The sequence below is a fragment of the Pteropus vampyrus genome, unplaced genomic scaffold, assembly GCF_000151845.1.
Source record: "Pteropus vampyrus isolate Shadow unplaced genomic scaffold, Pvam_2.0 Scaffold74, whole genome shotgun sequence".
Classification (NCBI taxonomy): domain Eukaryota; kingdom Metazoa; phylum Chordata; class Mammalia; order Chiroptera; family Pteropodidae; genus Pteropus; species Pteropus vampyrus.
In genome coordinates, this window is record NW_011888855.1 from 8,916,894 (window position 1) to 8,939,230 (window position 22,337).

At 44.3% G+C, this 22,337-nt stretch overlaps 2 protein-coding genes and 1 pseudogene across 28 annotated transcripts in view; all 3 read right to left on the reverse strand.

The window, feature by feature from the left end:
- Nucleotides 1-756: 756 nt before the first annotated feature.
- On the reverse strand, nt 757-14,314 carry GFRA3 (GDNF family receptor alpha 3). Of its 4 annotated transcripts, none has more exons than XM_023531995.1 (9): nt 14,206-14,314; nt 13,940-14,051; nt 10,348-10,635; nt 6,054-6,146; nt 4,487-4,799; nt 2,435-2,538; nt 2,136-2,270; nt 1,650-1,738; nt 757-1,463 (listed from the first exon to the last, which is right to left on the reverse strand). In XM_023531995.1, the coding sequence occupies exons 2-9, from the start codon at nt 14,028-14,030 to the stop codon at nt 1,374-1,376; spliced, it is 1,203 nt and encodes a 400-aa protein (XP_023387763.1). In that variant the 5' UTR covers nt 14,031-14,051; nt 14,206-14,314; the 3' UTR covers nt 757-1,373. The 4 variants fall into 4 exon arrangements, with proteins under 4 accessions (XP_023387763.1, XP_011360722.1, XP_011360726.1 ...); XM_011362420.2 differs by adding an exon at nt 13,517-13,642 and having other exon boundaries at nt 13,940-14,284; XM_011362424.2 differs by having other exon boundaries at nt 13,940-14,284.
- Nucleotides 14,315-19,274: 4,960 nt separating this feature from the next.
- CDC25C (cell division cycle 25C) overlaps nt 19,275-22,337 on the reverse strand; it is a 25,382-nt gene continuing 22,319 nt past the window's right edge. For 9 of the 24 annotated variants that reach the window (XM_023531984.1, XM_023531974.1, XM_011362417.2 and 6 more), the window contains 4 exons: nt 21,207-21,305; nt 20,536-20,666; nt 20,045-20,156; nt 19,291-19,844 (listed from right to left, as the gene is read on the reverse strand). In XM_023531984.1, the coding sequence (XP_023387752.1) occupies nt 19,695-19,844; nt 20,045-20,156; nt 20,536-20,666; nt 21,207-21,305 (492 nt within the window). In that variant the 3' untranslated portion in view covers nt 19,291-19,694. Of the gene's footprint in view, nt 19,845-20,044; nt 20,157-20,535; nt 20,667-21,206; nt 21,306-22,337 lie in introns of all 24 variants that reach the window. The other 15 variants (XM_023531976.1, XM_023531979.1, XM_023531980.1 and 12 more) reach the window with 7 other exon arrangements.
- LOC111741161 lies at nt 21,964-22,082 on the reverse strand (annotated as a pseudogene).

The following is a 22,337-nucleotide window of genomic DNA, read 5'->3' on the forward strand; positions in this document are numbered from 1 at the left end:
GACTGACAAAATGTTGTTGGAGGATTAAAAGAATTAATACATGTACTTTCACACAGTAGGGGCAAAGTAATACTTGGCATACAGTAGGGGCTAAATAACCAAAGGTTATCACTATGATTATTGTACAGCACTTATCACAATGCATTTTTTTTAATTGACTGTCTCGTCTATTCCCTTGCTCTGGTGTGTGAAAGGCTTGAAAACAGAATCTGAATATTATTACCTTGGAATCTCCTGCACTTAGCAAAGCGCCATGCAGAGCCAGCACTCATAGGATGCTTATGGAAAGAGTGAGTGAATGAGTTAATAGGCAAATGTCCTCAGCTCTGGAAATATATTCTTCTAACTACTTTGTATGGGTAGCTGTTTCTTTATTCCAACAGGATGGCAAATGAGATCAAGGAGCAGCTTCCCCTTTCCTCTGGCCCCCATTATAGTATGGAGCAGACCAGTAACATAAGCAGGTGCTCAATAAATTCTGTGGTTGACTAAAGACCCTCCATTCTCAGCTGCTCTGGCAGATCCCAGGCAGTATCTCAGAAATGGCTGAAGCTAGGACAGATACCAGATTCACAGTCTCACATAAGCTACTTTTTTTTTTCCAACTTTATGTCAAATACTAAGAGAGGCTGAGAGACTTGCCTGAGGTCATACAGCAGTTGGTGATAGAGTCGCTGTGTCTCTTGGTCACCTGGCCTATGTAAAATCTCTAGTTGTGTATAAATTCACAATGTGAGAAATAGAAAAAGAGCAAGGTTTTAAGTCAAAGTGTTTAATCGAGATCCAAGAGGCCAGGGGTACTTTGGGAGAGTAGCAGGAAGAAAGCAAGGCCCGAATGCTCTGGCGCCTGATGCTCAAGTGCTCTGTAGGATTGCAGGGCAGGGCAGGGAAGGGCAGGCAAGCAGCTTGTCCCTCATCCAGCGGAGACAAGGGGGCAAGAGTCCTGCTCCAGCCTTCCTAACAATAGGGAATGTCTTTCTAGGCTGCCTCAGAATACCCAGCCCTGCCTACCTGGAGAATGCAACAGAGAATGACGGATTTGTTAGAGCCTAGTGATCCTGACGGGCAGGACGAAGGGATCAGGAGAGAGCTAAGTAGAGCTGCTCATCACCAGAAGATATGGCTAAACGGTGGTGACCAATTCCTAAGGAGGGATAGCCTGAGTCAGTCAGAAGTAGAGGGAATGAGAACTTAGCCAGTCAGTTTCTATTGTGGCCTTATCTGGAGAAAGCTGGATGTACAGGGGTGGGGTGGTCAGGGTTGTCACGTTGTGTACTGCACCTCCTTCCTGATGCTGTCCTTTCCTCACCTCTCGCAGGCAGCAGGTCAGGCTGGGTGTAGTAGAGGGAGAAAAGGGCCTCCAAGGAGTCCAGCTACCAGAAATTTGGGAGCAGAATCAAAGTAAGTGTGCAGGAGAAAAGGGAGGGCACCCAGGGCTGTGGCCTCAGAGCAGGGTTTTTGTTCTGTGGAAGAAATGCAAGAGTCAGCTCCACGCCTTTCACCACCTCAGCCTCAGTCACGGTATCCATTAGAGGTCTACAAGATTCGTGACAACAAGGTCACCCCGCTTCATCCCCTTGTCTGCCTTGTCTGGATTGCCCTCAGATGGTTAGGTAAAGGTATGAGGAGGATAATAGAGGAGGCCCTACCTGGCGTTCCATAATGGCTAAGGTAGAGTCTGTCCAGTCCTGGGAGAAAAGTTGGCTGTGCAGAAGCATCTTACTTGCAATGGCCTCCGCTAAGGAGAAGAGAGAAGGTAGGTTGGAAGTGGGTATATGCTGCAGATTTCTCAGGCTCCCAAGGAAGGAAAGGGAAGGTTTCAGGGACCTCGGGATATAAGGGGATAGATGGGTGGCAGGTGGGAATGGATATTGTCTTATTCTGCTTGTTTATTCCTTGAACTGAAGAGTATCCTTGGGGCCCAGACAGGTTAAACAGGCAGCTTGGGGGTCACTCAGAGAGTGAGAAAAGGAAGAAAGCACCAGGCTGGGGGGATGTAAACCTATGCTGAGGAGGGGGCTGCCCTGTCTGCAAGAGACAGATAGAGCCAGTGTGGACCTCGAAGTTGGCCCTTTCCCTCTCCCTGGATCCAGCTGACCTGGCCACAGAGGAGGGAGCAGGTGGAGCATACTCACTGAGGCAGGGGTTGTGGGAGAAGGACTCTTCCAACCGTTCACACTCCTCTTGCAGGTTGCCACTGCCTCTGCAGGTGCAGCTTAAGGCAACACTCGCATTGATGTTGCTGACAAAGTTGGGGGTCATGGTAGTACCTGTGGGGTGAAGAGGGGATTGTCAGGGCCTAGGTCAACCCCAACTTCAGCTCCCACCCTCTCCCACCTCTCTCAGGAGCACTCTATCTGAGTTCAGTAGCCAGAGTATTCTCATCCCCAGTGCTGGATAATCTGTGCGCTCCCTACAAATAGCCCCAGCTCACCGATCAGCCCCATGTAGGCTCGCAGACATCTGGACTTCTCTGTAGTACAGGTTCCTAGGATGTCCATGGGATGGCAGTGGGTCTGAAAATCTGCCAGGCGTGATCTGGAAGAAGGGAAATTTCAAGAGTCTCCACTGAGGGTCTGGCCTGCAGCCTTCACCCTTGCTGCTCCTTTAGTTGACATGCCCATCTTCTAGCCAAATCCTCCTTTGCCTTCAGAACCTGGCCCAGGTCTTCCTTCTCAGTGTCACAATTAAATGCACTACTATCCCAGTTCCTATAGCATATCACTCTAAATTTGGGCTCCACAAACCCTAGGAATGAGAGCTTAAGCAGGTTCTTTAACCTTAGTTTCCTTGACTGTAAATAGAGATTGTGGATTTTTGTGAGAACGAAATAAGAGAATATATGTACAGCATTTAGCATAGTGCCTGGTATTTGTGTTTAAAAAATAAATGTTAAATATTGTTATTATTAACATTCATCCTACAATAGGTAAAACTCATTATCTTTGGATGATGGGAATTACGAATATGTTTTCTGTAAAAATTTCTGCAGTTTTCCTTATATTTTGATTGTTAGATTGGTGTTTTACTTCTCTGTCACCCCCACTCATATGCAAACTCCTTGAAGAAAGGAACAATATCTTAATCATCTAGTCCAGCACGTATTACCTAATAGTAATAGCTACCAGCACAATAATAGGCAGTTTGGCAGAGAGATTAGGAGCATAGACTCTAGGCCAGACTTCCTTGATTCTAAACCTGACTTACTCCCTGGGTGAACTTGAGCAAATTATTTAACCTTTCTTTAATGTGGTTTCTTCATCTGTAAACTAAGGATGATAAAAAAAAATAAAAACAGCATCTATCTTACTGGGTTCTTGTGAGGTTTAGATAGTACATACTTAAAATAGTACCTAGCCCATAGTAAGTACTTAGTAAGTATTAGTATGATTACTGAGAGCTCTGACTATGTAATATTTCACAGAAGAGGAAAGTGGGACTCAGAGATTAAGTAACTTGCCCAAGATTACAGAGAAGTAAATGGTAGAACTAGGTTGCAAAATAAGGTTGGTATGACTCCCAGTGTCAACGAATGTCACTTGAATGTATGATAACTTCAATTTATTTAGTGGCTGTTTTGGCCTGAAGAGGCAGAGGAAAGCCAGATCAGAATTTGGCTAGAGAATATGGAGCAACTACCTTCACATCCTTTGATTTGGTCATAGCACTTGTAACAACAAATCCTAATAATTAGATTTGTGCACAAAGATTAAAGAACAAGAGTAATACTTATCGCAGCATTATTTATAGCAATAAAGCAATTAAAACATCCAACAATAAAGGAATGATTAAATAAAGTATAGGGCATCCATAAGATGGAATAAGATGTAGGCACTTAAAAATCAAGTTGTCAAAGGACAGTAAATGACAAAATAAGCACCACCATTTATTGAATACTTACTCTGCACCAGTAAGTGAAGCACCTGACATAAATTACGTAATTTAACTCTCACAAAAATCCTATGAGGTCTGCATTATTATCCCAGTTTCCACAAAAGACTAAATAAAACTCTATGTTAAGTGATGGAATTTTACGTAAAGTGATGGGCTCAAGGTCACACAGACCCAGGATTTAAATTCACATCTATCTGACTTCAGAGCCTGTCTTCGCTACTATTCCATATTGCCCCATGGAAAAATGCTCACGAGATAGGTACCATAAGTGGAAAAAGATACGATATAAGATGCAAATATATTCCCAGAATGTCAAATTTTGTTATCTGTGTATGAAAAAGACTGGAAGGAAATGCTCCCAAAGTATGGTAGATTATCTTCAGGTGATAGATGTTGAGTGATATTTTATATGTTTTTATATTTTCTGAAGTTTTCACATAAAGAAAAAACTATATACTCTTTCTGAGAAAAGAGTTTCAGAAAATATCAAAGGCAGCTGGGTGAAGCCAGTCCATGGTCCCTGAGGGGTCAGACCCAGCACCAGTATGGGAAGGCGGCCTGGGAGGAATGGTGTGCACCCTGCCCACTGCACCTGCACAGTGGGTTGGAGAGGCAGAGACGCCTCAGCTCCAGGCAGTTGGAGGTCCCAGATGGCAGTGAGCAGCTGGGGGCGATGGTGTTGCGTCGGCGCTTCCCGCAGCCCAGGTCACCAGGTGCACATGGGCACAGCAGCAGGCCCTGTGCGTGGGGCTCCGATGCCTTCTCAAAGAAGGCTCGGAGCTGCCGGAGGCAGGTGTGGTGCTGGCAGCGAGGCCCTGAGCACGCTTCTCCGTAGGCCTTGCGCAGCCGGTCACACTTGTCATTAAGAGTGCACAGCATGGCGAACTTGAGGCAGAGGTCTGAGTCTGTGGGGAGAGTGGTGGAACCAAGTCACTAGTACTCTCTGCAAACTCGGCTTCCCTAGGAACCCCCTCAACCCTCTGATTCAACAAGCATGGTAGTAGAGGGTAGGAAGAAAGGGAGGACTGCTCCGAGTAAGCCACTTCTAATCCAGGGCTTTCCCTCTACACACAAACAAATCTGGTATTTACCAGCCATCACCATCCTATTCCTCAGCTTGACTAGGTTAAAAAAACAACAACAACAACCATGTATATCTAACACTATTTATCTACAATTCAAGCAGCCAGAAAGCTCAAATAACCAAAACCCTTTCCTCAATCCTATGCATTGAGTGAGATCTCATGGTGGAAATCATAGCCTAGAGGCCCTACAACAATCTAAAGCATTTTTCTGAACTGTGCAAAACAGATGCAGCCAAATTCTATTTAGGATTTTTGTTTTGTTTTACATTTGTCCATTCCGCTCAGTATTAATATCACTTGCCTGTCTTTTATTGACCAATGCATGCACAAAAGGTTCCCATACTCTTGAGTCTTGGGAAATCATGGGAATATTTCTATTAACAGAATATTCCAGCAGTCAGAACAATGGAGTAAGGTAATTCCTGGATTCCTTGTAACTAGGATTTATTATGTATAAATCTCTATGCTTTTCTCTCAAAATTCTAATATATAGGACTGTGTAACAAAACTCACATCTTCCTCAAAAAGAGTGTGTATGTGTGCATTCCCTTCCAAATTAATACAAGAGCTTCCCTTTCATGAAAAACATGCATCATATCCCTTGCCAGACAGATGGCTCCCCACCCTGAGTCACCCCAGAGGAGTCACACTCTCTCTAACCATTTTCCCTGCCCAACACCTCGCCCATCCCTTTAGAATGGTTGAAAACAAACAATTTCTTAGTCTTCGGGGACGTGGCTGCTCCAATGAGGGTAAATACTCCATTAAAGCACATTTTTTCTGGGACTGCTGCCACGCCCACCAAACCCTTTATAGAGACATACCTTTTGAAACCAGGGAGTCCTAATAGGCTCTCTTTAAATGCCTCCCTAATAAACAATGCTCTTTGATGATTCTTGCAAAACCAGACCATGACCCACAGCTCAGACTCTCACCCTACACAATGCTGCTTTAGTTACCTGGCAGGTGAGGACTCTTCCTCCACAAGCCCCCCAGTTTGTATTCCCCGTCAGCCACCCTTCCCTCAGGGTCTAGGCCCAGCCCCCACACCTCAGCCTCTGTTTCCCTCCACACCTGGTTTGAGCATGTTCAGTTTGCTGAGATTCATTTTCCAGGGTTTTCTAGTCACCGTGTCCTCGTAGGGGGAGACATCCAGCTCATAGTCACCTAGAGATAAGGTGGGAAGCACCAGAGTCCTGAGGACCAGGTTGGGGTTAGGAGCAGGAGGGGCTGAGGCTGCTGAGTCAGACCTCAAAGCCCCGTGGAAAAAAGGGAAAGGCACCATCTCTACCTAACTAGCTGCAAGCTGTGCAGAGGTAAGAATAAACAGAGCCATGAAGGCATAGGCTGGGCTCAACGAATAAACTGGGTTTAATGATGAGAACAGTAAAGCTATCATGTTGAGCACACTGTGTGCTGGCCACTATGGTGTAAGTGAAAAGATACACACACACACACACACACACACACAGATTCTATCTATCCTTATATATTCACTCTCATTTAATCCTCTTAAGAAGGCTTTGGGTAGGTAAGAAGAAACTGAGGATGAGAGAGGTTAAGTCACTTGCTCAGGCTGATATGAGCTGTTGAAGTGGAGCTGAGATTTGAAACCTAGACTATCTGACTGCAGAATCTCTGCTCCTAACCACTAGGTTTAGTGCCTGTGAGTCCATAAGCAGGCAATGGGACTCTGTTTTGTTTTCTCTTGCTATTGGAGAAGGGGCATTGGTGGACTCTGTTCCAGGCCTGACCACTTGGTTATGCAGATGCATTGCATGCTGAAGAAATGGAAGTGCGGCCAGGTCCCTGAACCTGACTGAGAAAAGCAGAGAAAGAAGATACAGTGATCTCGAAGGAAACACATCTCTCTCAGTCACCTCCAAGGTGCTGTGGGTTTCTTAAGGGGGATTGCTAGGTCTTATAAAATCACTGCATACATAGCTCATATACATGTTGGTTAATAAATTTTGTTGGAAGAGAGAGAAGTAAGTTTGCAGGTTTGTCATCTAATAAGCCTTTGTGAATGCATCTTTGGGAGGGAAGAAACATGGATGACATCAGGCAAACAGGAGAGGATGGTTTGGATACTTGGGAAGACCTGACATTCTTAAGGGCGAAGCAGGCAGCGAGAGGATCCAAGGAGAACTCTCAGGGGAAGCTGCGAAACTGAAACTATTAGGATGAAGAGTGGAAAGCAGGGAAGGAAGGTGGTAAATTGTATTACTGTTTCCAATTATTTGCTACCCACCCTGTGGGAAGATTATACATCCCCACCTGTTGCCATGTGACTTTCAGACCCCGTATGAGAGGAGTATGCTTCCCCATCCCACTGTAAGTCTTGGTCATGTGACTTGCTTTGGCCTGTGGATGGTGCACTCAAGTGACGTAAATCACATCTGAGGAAAAGCTTTAAGAACCATCACATGGTTCTGCTGTTGCTCTCCCCCACCAGCCTGGATCCCCAGATGAAGACAGGTAGAACAAAGACAAAGCCAACTTGTGGAAGCCTGCAGCAAATGTGTAACATGAGCAAGAAGTACATTTTCGTTGTTGAAAGCTAGAGATTTGGGGGTGAGTTGGTTGTTACTGCAGCATAACCTAGGAAATTCTTACTAAAAATGAAATTAGTATCTAAAAGTGGAGCACTGCTATAACAAAAAAAAATTTAAATATATAGTATTGGCTTTGGGACTGACTAGTGGGTGGTAAACTTGGAAGAAGGATGATGTACTGAATAAGCTCATGCTTTAAGGGGAAGAAGCTGAGAAGCAAGTTACTAGTTTGTCTTGATTGCTATTGGCTGCATTTGGCAAGGAACTACAAGAAAGATGCTCAGAGAAGAACTGGCCAGTTTGCAAATAGAGAGGAAACAGAAAAGGGAGAATCCAGAAATTCCAGTACTTGCAGTATTAAGAGAAACAACTGCTTCTCATATTCAAATGGTAAAAGATAACATTGAAAAATACTTTGAGTAATAAAATCTATTACAACTCAGCACTGGAGAAAAGACCAAATCAAGTTTGTGGCTATCATGCCCTTTGTGGAGATCTCCCATTGATTAAGATGGTATCCAATAAATCTTGCCAGTTAAAAAAATGTGCTCAGGGAAAAAAGACTAAGGTAGTGGCTCTCTCACAGAAGGCTGATAAGGGCAAGATGCTTCTAATTCAGTCTAGAAAGAGATGCATGTCTTGAAAAGAATTCTAGGAAAGGCTACTACCGGCATAAGGGGTGACAGAAATCAAAGTATAAAAAGCAATTATGTTTTGAGAGAGTTGTACTGCTAAGAGCCACCAGTTTGGATTAAAAGACTGTGACTTTGAGATTTAAAATGCTGCAACATTCCTTGGACAGGAGGCTGCCTACCCTCCAACAAGGTCAGAGTCTCCAATGCTCTTTTCAGATGTGGCCAAAGAAAATACAGCAGTTCCTTGGATAACGTCACTTGGTTCAATGTTTTTCATCATAGCGTTGAGGGGGGGAAAGACTGATTCCCAGTAGGGGCCACTGTCTATGTGGAGTTTGTACATTCTCCCCATATCTGCATATTTTTTACTCCAGCTTCCTCCCACATCCCAAATATGTGCATGTTAGGTGAACTGGTGTATCTAAATTGTCCCAGCATGAGTGAGTGAGTGAGTGAGTGAGTGAGTGAGTGTGTGTGTGTGTGTGTGTGTGTGTGTGTGTGTGTGTGTGCACTCTGCTACAGATGGGCATCCTATCCAGGGCTGGTACCTGCCTTGCACCCTGAGCTGCCAGGATAGGTTCTAGCCACCTATGACCCGAACTGGAATAAACAGGTTGGAAAATAATTACCTTACTTGTTAATGTTAATCTTTCTTAAATGTATGTAGAGTTCATGTTTGTTTCAATGTTTAATATTATTTAGAAGTTTGGTGATGTTTTTGAGACCAGAAATATGCTGTAAGATCTTAACTCTTGTTTATATCAATTAGCGTATGGTAAAATTGGTTTTGTTATATGTCGTTTCGCTTAAAGTCAGTTTCTAAGAACCTATTGATGATGTCAAGTGAAGACTTACTGTAATGGAAAAGGAAGGATCTTCCAGAGAGCTGGGCCAAGAGCCCTGGAGAACAGTGGCTAGAGCGACTATCCCATGGAGCAAAAAGAGGACCTTACTAAAGAACAACCCCTGCTCCCAGAGAAGACAGCCCTTGTGACATTTATCTAGCAGGACTTCAGAGTTGCTATGAATCAATGACCGCTATATGCCTCCCATTCCTCCACTTTCTGAGAGTGTTTGTTGTGGTTCTCCTGTCCCTGCTCCATTATTGTATGGGAGTTAGATGACTTGCCTATAAGTTTCTAGATCAAGAGGAGCCAAACCTGATATAGAAATTATCACAAGATCCTAGACTTGGAGCCTGATGTCATGTTTGGATAGAACGCAGCACATCATCCTTGGAAAGTGGGTAGGTATATTTTGTTTGTGGAAGGGAGGAAAAAGAATATTTTGACCAAGTGGACTATGGACATTGCAGTATTGTTTTTTGCTCTCCCTATAGGATTATATCTCCTCACTTATTGCCATGTAATTTTCATGTCTCCCTGTGATGTTAGGCTTGTGCACCCTGTGATTTGCTTTGTCAATGGAATGTGAACAGAAGTATTTTATGTAACATCTGAACAGAAGCTTTTAAAACCATAACATGGTTTTGCCAATGTTCATTTTCCTCTGCCATGAGAAGGAACATCTCAGATAGAGGCTGCACCTTCAGCCTGAATCCCAGAATGAAGAGGACACATGAAACAGCCAACACAGAACATGAGCAAGAACTAAACCTTTGTTTTGCAAGTTACCTCTTTTCAAGTAAACCTTTGTTACTACAGCATTGTCCAGTAAAAGCTAACTAATACAGAGAGGGGTCTATGGAAAGAGTCAGAGAAAGCTCCTCTCTTTGGCTCTCTCGGTGCCTGCCTTCTTCTACCATCTTCTGCCTGGCTAACGAGTATCCTTCTGTTAAAGGCGAGATCAGGACATTGCCTCCCAGTCTCTCTGAATTTATGGATTATATTGTATTTGAAGCTGTTTATGGGTTAAGACCATTTTCTTCCCCCTCTTCTCCATACCCTTCTGTTCCAGGAGCTCCCCAAGTTGGGCCTCCGCCTGGTTCAGAGGCTATACATCGTCAGGTAAGAAAGGGAGAAGTAGGGAAAAGAGAGGGCAATGTTAGAGAGCCCAAAAGATACTACCAATTCCTCCCTCCACTTCTTACTGATGTCACATGCAGAGCTTCATTATTATCCCTGTCAGAATATATCATGTGGCTCATATGCTGAAGGATTAAACAACCCTCAAGAGCCAGCTTCCCTAGCTTAGCCCACTCTAGGATAGAGGCCTCACCAAGGCTGCGGGCAGGATGAATCGTCCAGTAGATGTCCAGGCAGGCAGTTTGGTTCTTCATGCGCCGGTGGCATGTACAGCTCATCAGGGAGCTGTTCCTGAGGTGTTGTGCTGCCTCCAAGCAGTCCGCAGAAACTGATGGCTCCTCCGAAGGTGATGGGGTGCTTACACTAGAGGTGCAGGAATTCAGGTAGTGGTAGGCAGCATTACAAATGGGATTGGCCTGGCACTTCTTCCTGGCCTGGATACAGCTGTTCACAAGCCGGCTCTCTGTGGGGAGGGGGTCCCCTGTGGAGGGCGGGAGACTAGGTGAGGCTCACATAAGGTCAGAGTAGCTGCCTAGAAGTACCAAGTCCTAAGATAAGGTAGGGGGAGTCCAGGTGAAGCCTTGGGTAGGAAAGTCTTGGGGTGGCACAAAAGACCTTTAGGAATAAGTATGAGGAGAAAGAAGCCCAGCAGAAGTGGAGAGTCTGCAGCTGTCACAACCTGGACAGAACAGATCAAGCCCGAGAAGAGGTAGGGATTTGAGAGAGGCTGCTCAGACTCCAGGGAGGGGAAGGGGGACAGTTGTTTGAAGCAGAGCCTGATGACCCTGCCAGGCACAGGGAGGAGGGCCCTGGGCAGCTCTATGCCATGGGCAGGGCTAGCACCATACGCAGAGAATTGAAAGTGTGCATGGGCATGCAAAAAGAGAGATTATTCTGAGTCACTTAAAAGACCTTAAAGTGGGAACTGGTTGGGGTTGGGGTTGGAACTGGAACTCTTGCTGATTCTGTTATTCACTCGGGAATACCAAGGTTGGTTATAGCTCAGCCCTGGAGGAAGGGACTTAGGGTCATTATCAAAGAGTAACAGAACACCATCACCTTGCCCCCTCCACCCCCCAGTTTTTCAAGGTAAAACATCCGGGAGTCATCCTTAATTCTTCTCTTTCCTTCACATCCCGTGTTCAATCCAACAAATCCTGTCAACTCCACAACATATCTGGAATCTGCCCACTTCTCTCCACATCTATTACTACCTCTAGCCACCATTATCTCTTGTCTGAACTACTGCCAAGGCTCCTTATTGGTCTCCCTGATTCCGTCTTCTAAATCCATTCTCCCAAAACATTCAGCCATCCTTTCTTTCTGCTTGGAATGCTCTTCCCCCTGATCTTCACCTGGCCATACCCTTCTAGTAATTCAGTTCACCGCTCAAATGTCATCTCAGAAAGGCCGTCCCCAATCAACCAATGTAAAATAACTCCCTAGCTATTCTAATACATTCTTACTCTAATTGTCTGCAGAGCCCTTATAACCACTTGATTTATTTTACTTAATTTTTTTCTGATTATATCTCCCTTTAGACTTCCATGTCTATCTTATCACTATTCTGTCAGCAATGCCTAGAACAGTGTTTGTTCTTTGTGAGCTCCTACTATTTAAGAACCAGATAATAGAGACATTCTGTGAGCCACCTTTATAACTTCTCCAGGCTCCTTCCCTTTATTTACAATCAGAGTCCCAATGTTAGGAGGGGTCTCAGAGTTGAGTTAGTCCAACCTCCTCTTCCAATCACGTGATAATCAATTAGATTACTTGGTAAAATGCAGATTGCTGAGTCCCATCCCAGAATTACTGAATCAGAATCTCTGGTGATAAATCAGAATCTGGATTTCAACAAGTTCACTGGAGACTAATATGCACCCTATAGTTTGAGAATTGGTGCCATATCCAATGCATAAACAAAGACAGAATCAGTAGTACTGATTTTTCCTTTTGCTTTAAGCCCCAATATGCCTCAGCAGGACACTGTTCTTTTTACTTAAAATCCCAGTATTTTGTTCATCATGAATTTTTTGGCATTAGTTTTGATTTTTAAAAATATCGCATTAAAATATTCTTTATCTTGACGACTGAGTTTCTTAGCACCCCCTTCACTCACCTCACCTTAGTCCCAGCCCTGCCTAGGACAATTTACTTCACTTTCTGGACCTTAGTTTCCCAAATATAAGATGAGGGGATTGGATTAAATCAGAGTTTCTCAATGGAGGGGATGGAGAAAAGAGAGGTTGGGCCCCTTTTAGGGGTATATCAGAATTTTCAAAGGGAATGTGTGGTTCAAAAAAAGCATATTTGATAATTTTATATGTGGAAGATGAAAAAACAGCTTGTGAAGTTTCAAAAAATATTTAAGGAAAGCATGAGATTTTTATCTTTACCAAAAGGGGGACATGAATTTAAACAGTTTGAGAAATACTAAATGTTTAAGATGTTACTTCTGGTGGGTACCCAACAAGTGCATTGCAGTTAAAGCAATGAAACTTCGACCTTATACATTTTCTAGCATATTTTTTCTAAATATTTTTTCTAAATATTGAATCATAACAATTTTCAAAAGTAAACCTAATTTCTTAGCTGATAGTTCATCAAATCTGAGCAGCAGTAGATTTAGGGGCATCGCAGCTCAAAAGAAGGTGGGAGCCATGTTAAATTTCACCATAATGAGGAGGTACTTGTTCCACTTAATTAGTTAATGATGAGTGGTTAACATTTACCCCTGATCCTGACATGCAGCCATACTTTGGGGTTAGTGAAACTTCCTGGGCAGTCAAATCAGATTGGTGATGTCTCACTGCCCTGATTTACTGATGGAGGCAGTCTGGACAAATAGTTCTTCCTCTCCTTCCTTCCATATCTGCCATGCAGCCAAAATTGCATTTCTCCAATACGTACCTTGTGGAGTGAGGTCACCAGTCCATGTGTGGTCTCTGCCTCGGGATTCCCTCCACTCAGGCTCTGGGCAGGAGCCCCACCATAAGATTCAGCACACCCATCCTACTCCCAAAGGCCATGGGCACATTCCCTGGGAGCCATGAGGGAATAACATGGTTCTAAAACCAAGCCTTGAACTACATATTCCCTAAAACACCTATTGTTTATCTATAATATGGTAAGGCACTGTACTGGGCAGCTTTCAGGGAAAAGCCATCTTGCCCAATAGCAAGTTTTCTCCTCTAAAACAGTAACAAAAAGTATATCCTGAAGGGGGTAGGTTGGTGGTGAGCAATATTCTCAGCAATACAACCAAATAATAATGTTAGCATGTTCCAGCAGCAGTTTACAACCCTAATTTGTGACAAGTCAGTTCTTCACTTGTACCTAGAGTCCACTTCCCCAATCCTTACAGGAGGCTGAAGAGATGAAGCCCACATGGAGCAAATGGAGTCCTGCTTCTGATTCTCCCTGCCTCTTAGAGATGCTGTCGTGGAAGTGGCCTGGCTCCAGGTTGTTCTGTGCTGGTGCAGACACATCTCAAAAGAGGGAAGAGGGGGAACCCGGAGCAAGGAGATGCTTTGGTGCACTGGCCACTGCTGACACTCCATCTACAACGGTTCAGTCTATTAGGCATGGAACCTACCTCTTCCCGGCGCCCTGGGCTCCCTCGTCCAGTTCCCCAGGCTCAGAGGGACAGAAGCCCGGGACCAGGTGGCAGTGCAGTGTCTCACTCCTCTGGGTAGCGGTGTCCAGGGCCCCGCCTACGCGCTCCCCTCTTCTCCCCACAACGCCCCGACAGTATCCGGCTCCGTATCCGCACAGACGACACTCACCGGCTCCGAGCAGTAACAGTGGCGGCAGCAGCAGCAGCAGCAGCAGCAGGAACACAGGCTGTGGTGGTCGTAGGTACCGAGGGCACACCATGGTGGTGGTGGCGTGGGGTGCCTGCCGGTGTCCACCCGCGGGCGCTCGGATCTGCGTGTGCCAAGTGCCGCGCTCCCCTCTCTCCTCGCGCTGGAGCTCAGAGTGTGGGGCCCTCGGCTGGCGCCTCCCACTGCCACCTCCCACCCCTCTTCGTGCAGCGCCCACACTCCCCTACCAGGGTCGCGGGCGCCGCCCTCCAATTCCGAAGCAGACGCACCACGCCGCTTCTTGACGAAGAAAGCAGTGGGTCCAGGCAAGGAGGGCAAGTGCCCCGCAGCAGACGGAAGACTGTGCTCTATCCGAGTCCACCCACCTGCCGTCTGCTTCCGAGTCCGCTTAGAGGAGATTCTGTCCCAGATACTGGGGGAGCTGCCCCTGGAGAATCGCCACCCGGAGGGGAGTGGGGGGTGAGAGAGAGAGAGAGAGAGAGAGAGAGAGAGAGAGAGAGAGAGAGAGATACCGTCTCAGTATTTATGCACCTTCTCTCACTCCCCTCCACCCCACTACCACCAAGGAACAGCCACCATATAAGAAATCTTTTAACAAAACTTGAAAAAAACAGCACAAGGGCATTTCTAGCATATTTTTTCTTAGAATTTGCACATCTATGATTTCATTTTCTCCTCACAGTATCTTCAAGGGTAAGATTCAGTTATTGTTTTTAACCCCAAGATTCTGCAGAGATGGGTCTCAGATACGTGAAATGTCTTTTCTGGGAGCTGACCTGGAACCAGATCCCAGGGCCAACAAAATTCAGCCCTTTCAGGGTCACGAGGGAGGATGGAAGGATTAATAAATAACCCCTCAGACTAAATAGCAGATTTCCCTGGAAGAAAGACAAGATCACTGAGAAAGGTGGCTGGAGAGACCATTTAGGAGCCTCATCATTTTAAATAGCTAGGTAGAAACACCACTATGCCCAGAGCCCAGTATTTCTATCCATAAGGCAAGGATATTTATTGGGCCAAGGGCTGGTTCTCTTTACCTGCTCTCAGGGTAAAAAGATAAAGGTAGTAGGACTTGAAGAATGAGAACTAAGCAGTGTTTAGAGAGAAAAAGAGGGTGAGGAAAGGAAGTAGAGGTTTTCATCCCTTAACCCTCCAAACCAAGCTCTGCTCCTTACTTCCACAGCTGACCTGGCAGAGGGCCAGGAGGGAGGGTATTGAGGCCATTCAATATAAACCTCTGAGATTTATTGGCTGTTGCTTCTGAATATGGCCATCCTGCTATGGCCTCTGGGGGGCATTTGCAGATGTAATCAGCCCAGAAAGAGAATCATTCAAGCCAGGGGTGTAAATCACCCTTCACAAAGCTAAGAGAGAGACATGTGGCCCTAGATAAGGAAGGAGACTGATGTGGCCTCTTGTGCCCTTTCCTTCCTTCTCCTGCCCAGGGGGAGCTGGTTCCTGAGCTGTAATGCACTTTAAATGGAGTTTGTGCTTCATTTTAATCTATATCTGCCCTGCCAGTCTTATAGGAGAACTGTGAAAGTGAACATCTGGCTACTCAGCTTTTGTACTGGACCTGTTTTCTCCCAGCTCCACCCTACCTTTAATGTACCTTTCTCAAGCCCTCCCTCCCAGTAAGGTTAGAAAACCTGTAGCTGGGAGCTGATAGCCCTCACTTTCCCACTCTGGCAACAGTTTCCAAACAAAATTTTGGGAAAGGGCTGAGACTTACGAATCAACTAAAAGGTGGTGTTGTCAAGAACTATTACCTTTGCTCTCCTTCAGAAACAATCCAAATCAAGTTTGGGGAAGGAGGGTAAGTTAGGACAAGACATTTGTTCAGGGTGCCTATTCAAAGTCTGCTCAGTGCTACAGCCATGAAATGGACCAGGAAGGCGGGAACAAGGTCAAACTGATGGGCTGAGAGCAATGCCCAATTCCACTTCTAAGAGGCCAATCTTTTTGTGAGAGTAAGTGAAATGCCTGGAGCTATTTTTGGGCACTGGGGTGGAGAGCCTGACATCACTGGGCCTGTAATGAGGATTGGTAACCAAAGGTAGGGAAGGGTTAAGGAAGCCTCTAAGACTAATACTGACAGCGCTTCCAGCACACCCTCTCCCCACCAACCATGTCCTCTATGACTGCCAACACCTGCTAGATAAGCAGCATTGCCATTGGGAACCTTGTAGATAATGATGAATGAGCCAATCTTTTCTACAAAGATATTTCTCAGCCATCATTCAATTCAATAAAGTCTTTTGAGATTGATTATGGGTCCAGCTTTGTGCCAGGTGCAAAAACGATTAAGACACAAACTCTGCCCTGGGAGGCATTGCAATTCACTGATTGGGGCTCCAAGGTCCAAAGACCCTGTATTTTACTCCACTTTCACTTGTAATCTTGGCTTTCTGCTTTCTATCCAGTCCTCTCTCACAGTTAAGCTTTTACCTCCTGCTGCTACCCTAACCCAGGATATTAGTAATATAGTGAATAATAGTTAAAGAGCACAAGCTTTTCAGACTGCCTGGATTCAAATGCCATTTCCAACACAGGCTGGGTAACCTTGGGCACATCACTTGATTTTTCTGTGATTCAATATCTTTAACTAAAGTTAATGATAACAGTATCTACTACATATAATAGTCGTGTGGATTAAACATGTATTGAGTAAAGGGTTTTGCATAGTGCCTGATACATAGCAAACACTGAATAGAGTGATATCATCTCAAATGGCATGTAGGAGTTAATTATTCGGTGAACTTGGCTGGCCCCACTACCCAACTTGCTGCTTTGGAGCTGGAGGCTACAGTTCACCTTCTTTTTGCCGAACATATTAGTGGGCCAGGGATAGGAACAAAGAATCATTTTCCACCTTGTCAATTTTTGAGGGCAGGGACTGTATCATATTAGAATATCTGTGGTACTTAGAATCGACAACCCTGGATGTATATAAATTGGTGTTTCCTTAACACTTGCCTGGACTGAATGGGGAAAGAGAACCCTCCATACCTCCCTCTTCATACTCCTGAGAAAAAAAGGCAAGTGCTCCTCCCTTCTTTATGGCAGGGGTCAGCCAGGTCCTAGGCTGAGATTTACAACCAGAAGCAGTTTTTAGGCAAAAAAGTTTCCATGCTTTATTACTTGACTTCATGATGATGAATACTAGCCATGTAAGAACACCATTGCAGAACTAACTCCCTAAATAACCTTGTGCTAAGGTCTATGGGCTGGGGTCTTAGCCTCATCTCTCAAGGTAAAGCAACCCTATGGCTCTAACTTCTCAAAAGTCTACAATTGAGGCTTACATATTTAACACCCAATATAATACAAACTCTAGAAAGGTACATTGTCCTTTGATAAGGATTTGGTAATAGCAAAATCTGTTAAGGGTACAGACTCTGGAACCATACTGCCTGAGTACAAATCCCAACTCCACCATTCACTAGCTATGTGATCTTAAAATAAATTAATATCTGTATCTGTAAAATGTGCATAATAATCAGTACCTGCCTCACAGGACTGTTGTGAAAATTAAATTAGTTTATAAATACACGTGTTCATAAAAAGTCTTGCATGCAATAAATAACTGAAGAGTGTTACTTGCTATTATTCTTGTTCCTGAAAATAACATGAATCAAATCACACGAGATATATACAGTGGGAGGATATTGCAAGAAATCATGGAAAAATATCGCCTTTGGGGCAAATATAATTTTTCACAAAGTAGATAACTAATTAAGCCCTAGTTTTTTGTTTTGCAAGTCAGAATTTTCACTTATTAAGATTCCTGAAATGTGAACACATATACCAGTCTCTTCTTAGGTGGGGGCTTGGTTCTACTTTTCTGGGGAGAATTATCAGGAAATGGCCTACTAGGATAAGCAGTGAGTCAGAGACCCCTCTTTACACTTGGAAGTGAAGGCGCTTCAAGCAGTTTCCTTCACAAGCTACTAGGAGTTCCTGGTTGGCGGGGACGGGAGAGATAAGCAGCATCTTTCTCTCAGCCATCCCTGCCTAATGTAACAGCAGCTTTTCTCTTTGTTCCTCCAGCCCTTGTGAGCCCTGAACTCAGGGGCTCAGAGAGAGGGCCAGAGGTATCTTCCTTCTAGGCTTCTTCCCTCTGGATAGGCATGCACCAGCCAGGAATGGAGGCTGCAGGCTCCAGTGGCTGACTTAAGAGAATACAGCAGTGCCCTCTGCTGTGAGGCATGCACCTGGCACTCTAGAAGAGCACTTGGGAACCCTGCAAAAATTAGTCCAGCTATTGCCCTCCTTCCCACCCACTGACTTTTAAAATCTCCTTGCTCCAGAACCAGGGAAGATATCGCTTTTGTCTCTATTCTATCTCAGCCTAGGTTTCAGAGCCCTTTGTTCTTTTCTAGTCTTTGGCTATCATTACTAGTAAGTTAATGCTGGAGAGTGACAATGTTTATAGTCAATTCCACTGCCACCCCAGGCCAAATAGGGCTGTTTCTCATTAAGCAGACAAAAGCCTCCTACTCCAAGATTTCAAAAAAAGGAAAGCCTGGGATACTGCTAAAGAATACAGTTTAAAAAGTTTTCCTTAATTCTAACTGATCTAGCTTGGTACTTTTTATTTTCTTTTATTCCTATCTTCACATAACACAAATTTCTACCACCAACCACCCTAAAACATCGACTTGTCTTTGTGAGATGTAAAATGGAGTGGAGAAGTTTGGAAAATGGTAAAAGTCAAAACTCCATTGAGGCTGTAGGTAAGGAACCTTTTAAGCCAAAGTCAGACCTATCACCTGCCTTAGAGAATGCCACTCATCTGGTTTTCTGAGCCTAGATACCAGAGTGCTGAGTCTGGGGCACACTTTTACATAACTCAGAGCATGGAATGGTCTAGGAAAGGAAAGCCTGGGCCATTGAAGAATGCACTATGAAAGGTTTTTAATTCCAGAGCAGAGGCTCTCAAGCCTTGGCATGCATCAGAATTACCTACAAGGAAGATTTTTAAAACCTAACTTACTGGATTTTGTTAACCAATGTCACCATAATAAAAATTAAAAAATAAAATAAAATAAAATAAAACCTAGATTTCTGGACCCTAGCCGCAGAGGTTCTGATTTTGTAAGTTTGGGGTGGGTTCTGAAATTTTGCATTTCAAACAAGTTCAGATGATACTGATGGTTCAGGGTCTAAACTTTCAGAATCTTCAGAAAATTACCTTGGTCTCAGCTCTAAATTAGAGATGGTTATACCTTTATATCTGAAGGTGTCCAATTTGGTGATCGCTTCCTTATATAAATCTTCTAGGAGCCAACTAGGCTATTATTCTGCATTTCTCATTCTACAATATTTATTTTCCCATTTGAGAAAAAGAGAGGGAAACAGTGAAGGGAAACACAGAGAAAAAAGGTGGGCAACTCTCTTTTATAGCCAGAAGCCCAGAGAAAGAGCTGGCTGGCTGTGCAAAGACATAAGTAGCTGAGAAGAGAAGACAAATGCTCCCTCACAGTGCAACCCAAGGCTACAGCCTTAGAGTCAGTTCCAGGACTTCACCACCAGCCAGCAGCTCTACCGAAACCTAATCAATCCCCGGGCCTAGAATTTCATCAGTTTGGCAGAATGTTGGTTTACAGACATCTTCGAACAATCTTGGGTTCAGCCACATGGAAGATGACCTCTTTCTGCCCAGAGTTTTTACAATGTCTTGGTGACTCCTAGGCAGCCAGCAGCTGATCTATTATCATGGGTTCACGTCCTTCACCAGCAAGGCAATCTGCTCCTGCAGCTGCCGTTCCTCTTCCCATGCTTTGCTCTGGTTTCGACACCTCAGCAGGTCAGCCTTATGGTCTTGGTGATGCATTGGACAATAGCTCTGTGGTTCGCACAGCTCCTGAAAGGTCAGGGACAGAATAAGGGATCCTCTAGGCTCCTGATCTCTGCCTACTAAGTATAATAGAGAGGCTACTGGTGGTGACTAAGGAGCAGTGGTTTCTTCTCAGAGGGCTCTGCAGGCGGGCCCTGGGAGCTATGTGCTAAAGTTGGCTCCCCCAAGTCTAGCCTCCCCATTGCCCCACATGCTCCATCCTTTACCTTATATTCTGGAAAGAAGTCTCTATAGCCCCCTTTGAGGATATACAGCTCAGGATAGTATAATGCAGGATACTGGTTCAGGGCCCTGTCCTCTTCTCTCAGAGAGCGGCACCTTTAGAGAAAACCCAGAGATGGGTGGGGTAGAAAGAAGCAAAGTCAGGATTCCCTGGGCCATTTACTGGGGAGGGGAGGAAGAATAGACTATTGCAAACCCCAATAAGAGCCTCCGGAGCTCATTTTCGCAAAACAAGGTCTAAGTAGCACCACTCTTTCTCCTTTCCTCCATTGGTGCCTAATTCTCAATCCTTTTCCTTTACTGCTCCAAACTTTTGAATTGTAGAAATTCCTTTCTCCTGCCTCTTGCTTCAAACTGCATGGAGAGCATTCATTCAGTCAGTCTCTGTCTGAACTGATCTGGGAAGGTTCCTTGGTTGCAAATCCCAACTCAAAATCGATTTCCATCACCCTCCCTACCCCGTGTAGACACTCACATTCGGGGACCCCTCTCTGAGAATTCACAGTAGAACACGATGATTATTCTTTTCTGTGTATCCAAAGGGACAATAGGCATCTTCAGAAAGAAGTTATACAGTTCTTCCTGACTGTATAAGTTTAAGGCTCCCTGTGGAAGAATTTTAATAGGTATTTCCTCAAGGGCCTGTGAACAGTGCCAACACTAAGAAATACCTGGAATACCATCTTTGGATATTTGGGCCAGGAAGACCAGACTATAAGCAGTTTCAGAGCAGAGACCTAATTATATCTTTGTATCTATCCCCAGGGCCTGGCATAGAGCTTGGTAGGTAGTAGTTGCTCACTAAATGCTTGTAGACCCCAACTGCCTAAAGTGTAAGGATCCCTGTGAGGAAGGCCTATCAGCAGTAAATGTTTGCAAAGTGCTTTTCAGTTTTTGAGTTAATGTTTTTATATCCATGTAAGAGCTCACGGCTCCTAAAGAAAAGAAGAAGATTGATCTAGGAGAAAAGGGGAAGTAAATTGCTCAAGGTATAGAGAATTAGAAGAATGCGGACTACAGCTTTGATGTGCTCCAAATATATAATGTCTGCCCTGGTTCTAGAGTTCACAGGACTCTTTGTCCACTCTTTTCAATAAAGAGCTGTCTCCAGCTCCTCTCTTGCTAATGTCCCCAGTGTAACCTCACCTGGATATGTCCTCCCAGGTACTCATACGGATAGCGGCAATCGATGATATAAAACTTCTCAATCAGACCCTGGAATTTCCCCAACAGTAAGGCAGCCACCTGCACAGAAACTATGATTGAATACCCTGCTCACTGTCACTCAGAAAGAGAAAAGACCCAGTCACACAGCTTCCTAACTGCACTCCATTTAGTCACCTAGGATTCCATTGTATGCCTAGCCTCCAAAGGCCCCCATATTTGAAATGTGACAGTGGTTCAGCCCCCACCCCACATAAGAGGATGAAATAGGAAGTAGCCTTTTCGGAGAACCAAAATAGCTGGTATTGCCAGAATACCATGAAGAACCATAGCGAAACTACTCATCTGGAGGCAGACATACCTGAAATCAATCTCTCAGAAGACATGCAAGGACTTCTGCAGTGGCTCAAGTAGTAGCTAGAAATCCCGATTTTGTAAGAAGAGATGGGAAATTGTTTCCCACCCTCCAATGTAAAGGAAGAAAGCAAGTCTTTTAGAAAAGAATATGGAAGAAGTTGTTTGATACCCAGAGGAGGAAACTTAAGCTACTTGTAGGAGTATAAATTGGTTCAACCTTTCTGGAGGAAACTTTGTAAATACATATAAAAATAAATGTAATTACATTTTAACTCAGCAATTTTTCTTTCTTTCTTTTTTTTTTTAGGCAAAGCAACCCTTGGTTGATCTCACAGATTGCAAGGACGTTGTCAGCTTACAATCCCTTATTTTTTATTTTTTACGCCTACAGCGCCTGGTCTTCCTAGGTGGTCTCCCATCCAAGTACTAACCAGGCCCGACCCCGCTTAGCTTCCAAGAACAGACGGTATTGGGCTTGTTCAAGCTGGCATGTCTGTAGACAGCAATTTCTTTTTTAACCTCTTAAGTAAACAGAAAAGTACACACAAATATGGCACAATAATATTCATCTAAAAATTATTTTAGGTTATCAAAATATTACATGTAACTTAAATATTCAATAATAAGGGTTTGGTTAAATAAATTACACATAGCAATAGAATATTATATAACCATTAAAAAGATGATATCTTTTTATTGATATAGAAAGATGTTTACAATGTCTTACTAAGCTAATTATAACACTACATGTTCATC

Coding starts and splice junctions, on each gene's coding strand:
- GFRA3 (XM_011362420.2), bottom strand. CDS start 14,030: ATGGTGTGCCCTCGGTACCTACGACCACCACAGCCTGTGTTCCTGCTG. Junction 13,643..13,939: donor ACTGTTACTGCTCGGAGCCG/GTGAGTGTCGTC, acceptor CCCTCTTTTGAG/ATGTGTCTGCACCAGCACAG. Junction 1,739..2,135: donor CTCCCACAACCCCTGCCTCA/GTGAGTATGCTC, acceptor TCTTCTCCTTAG/CGGAGGCCATTGCAAGTAAG.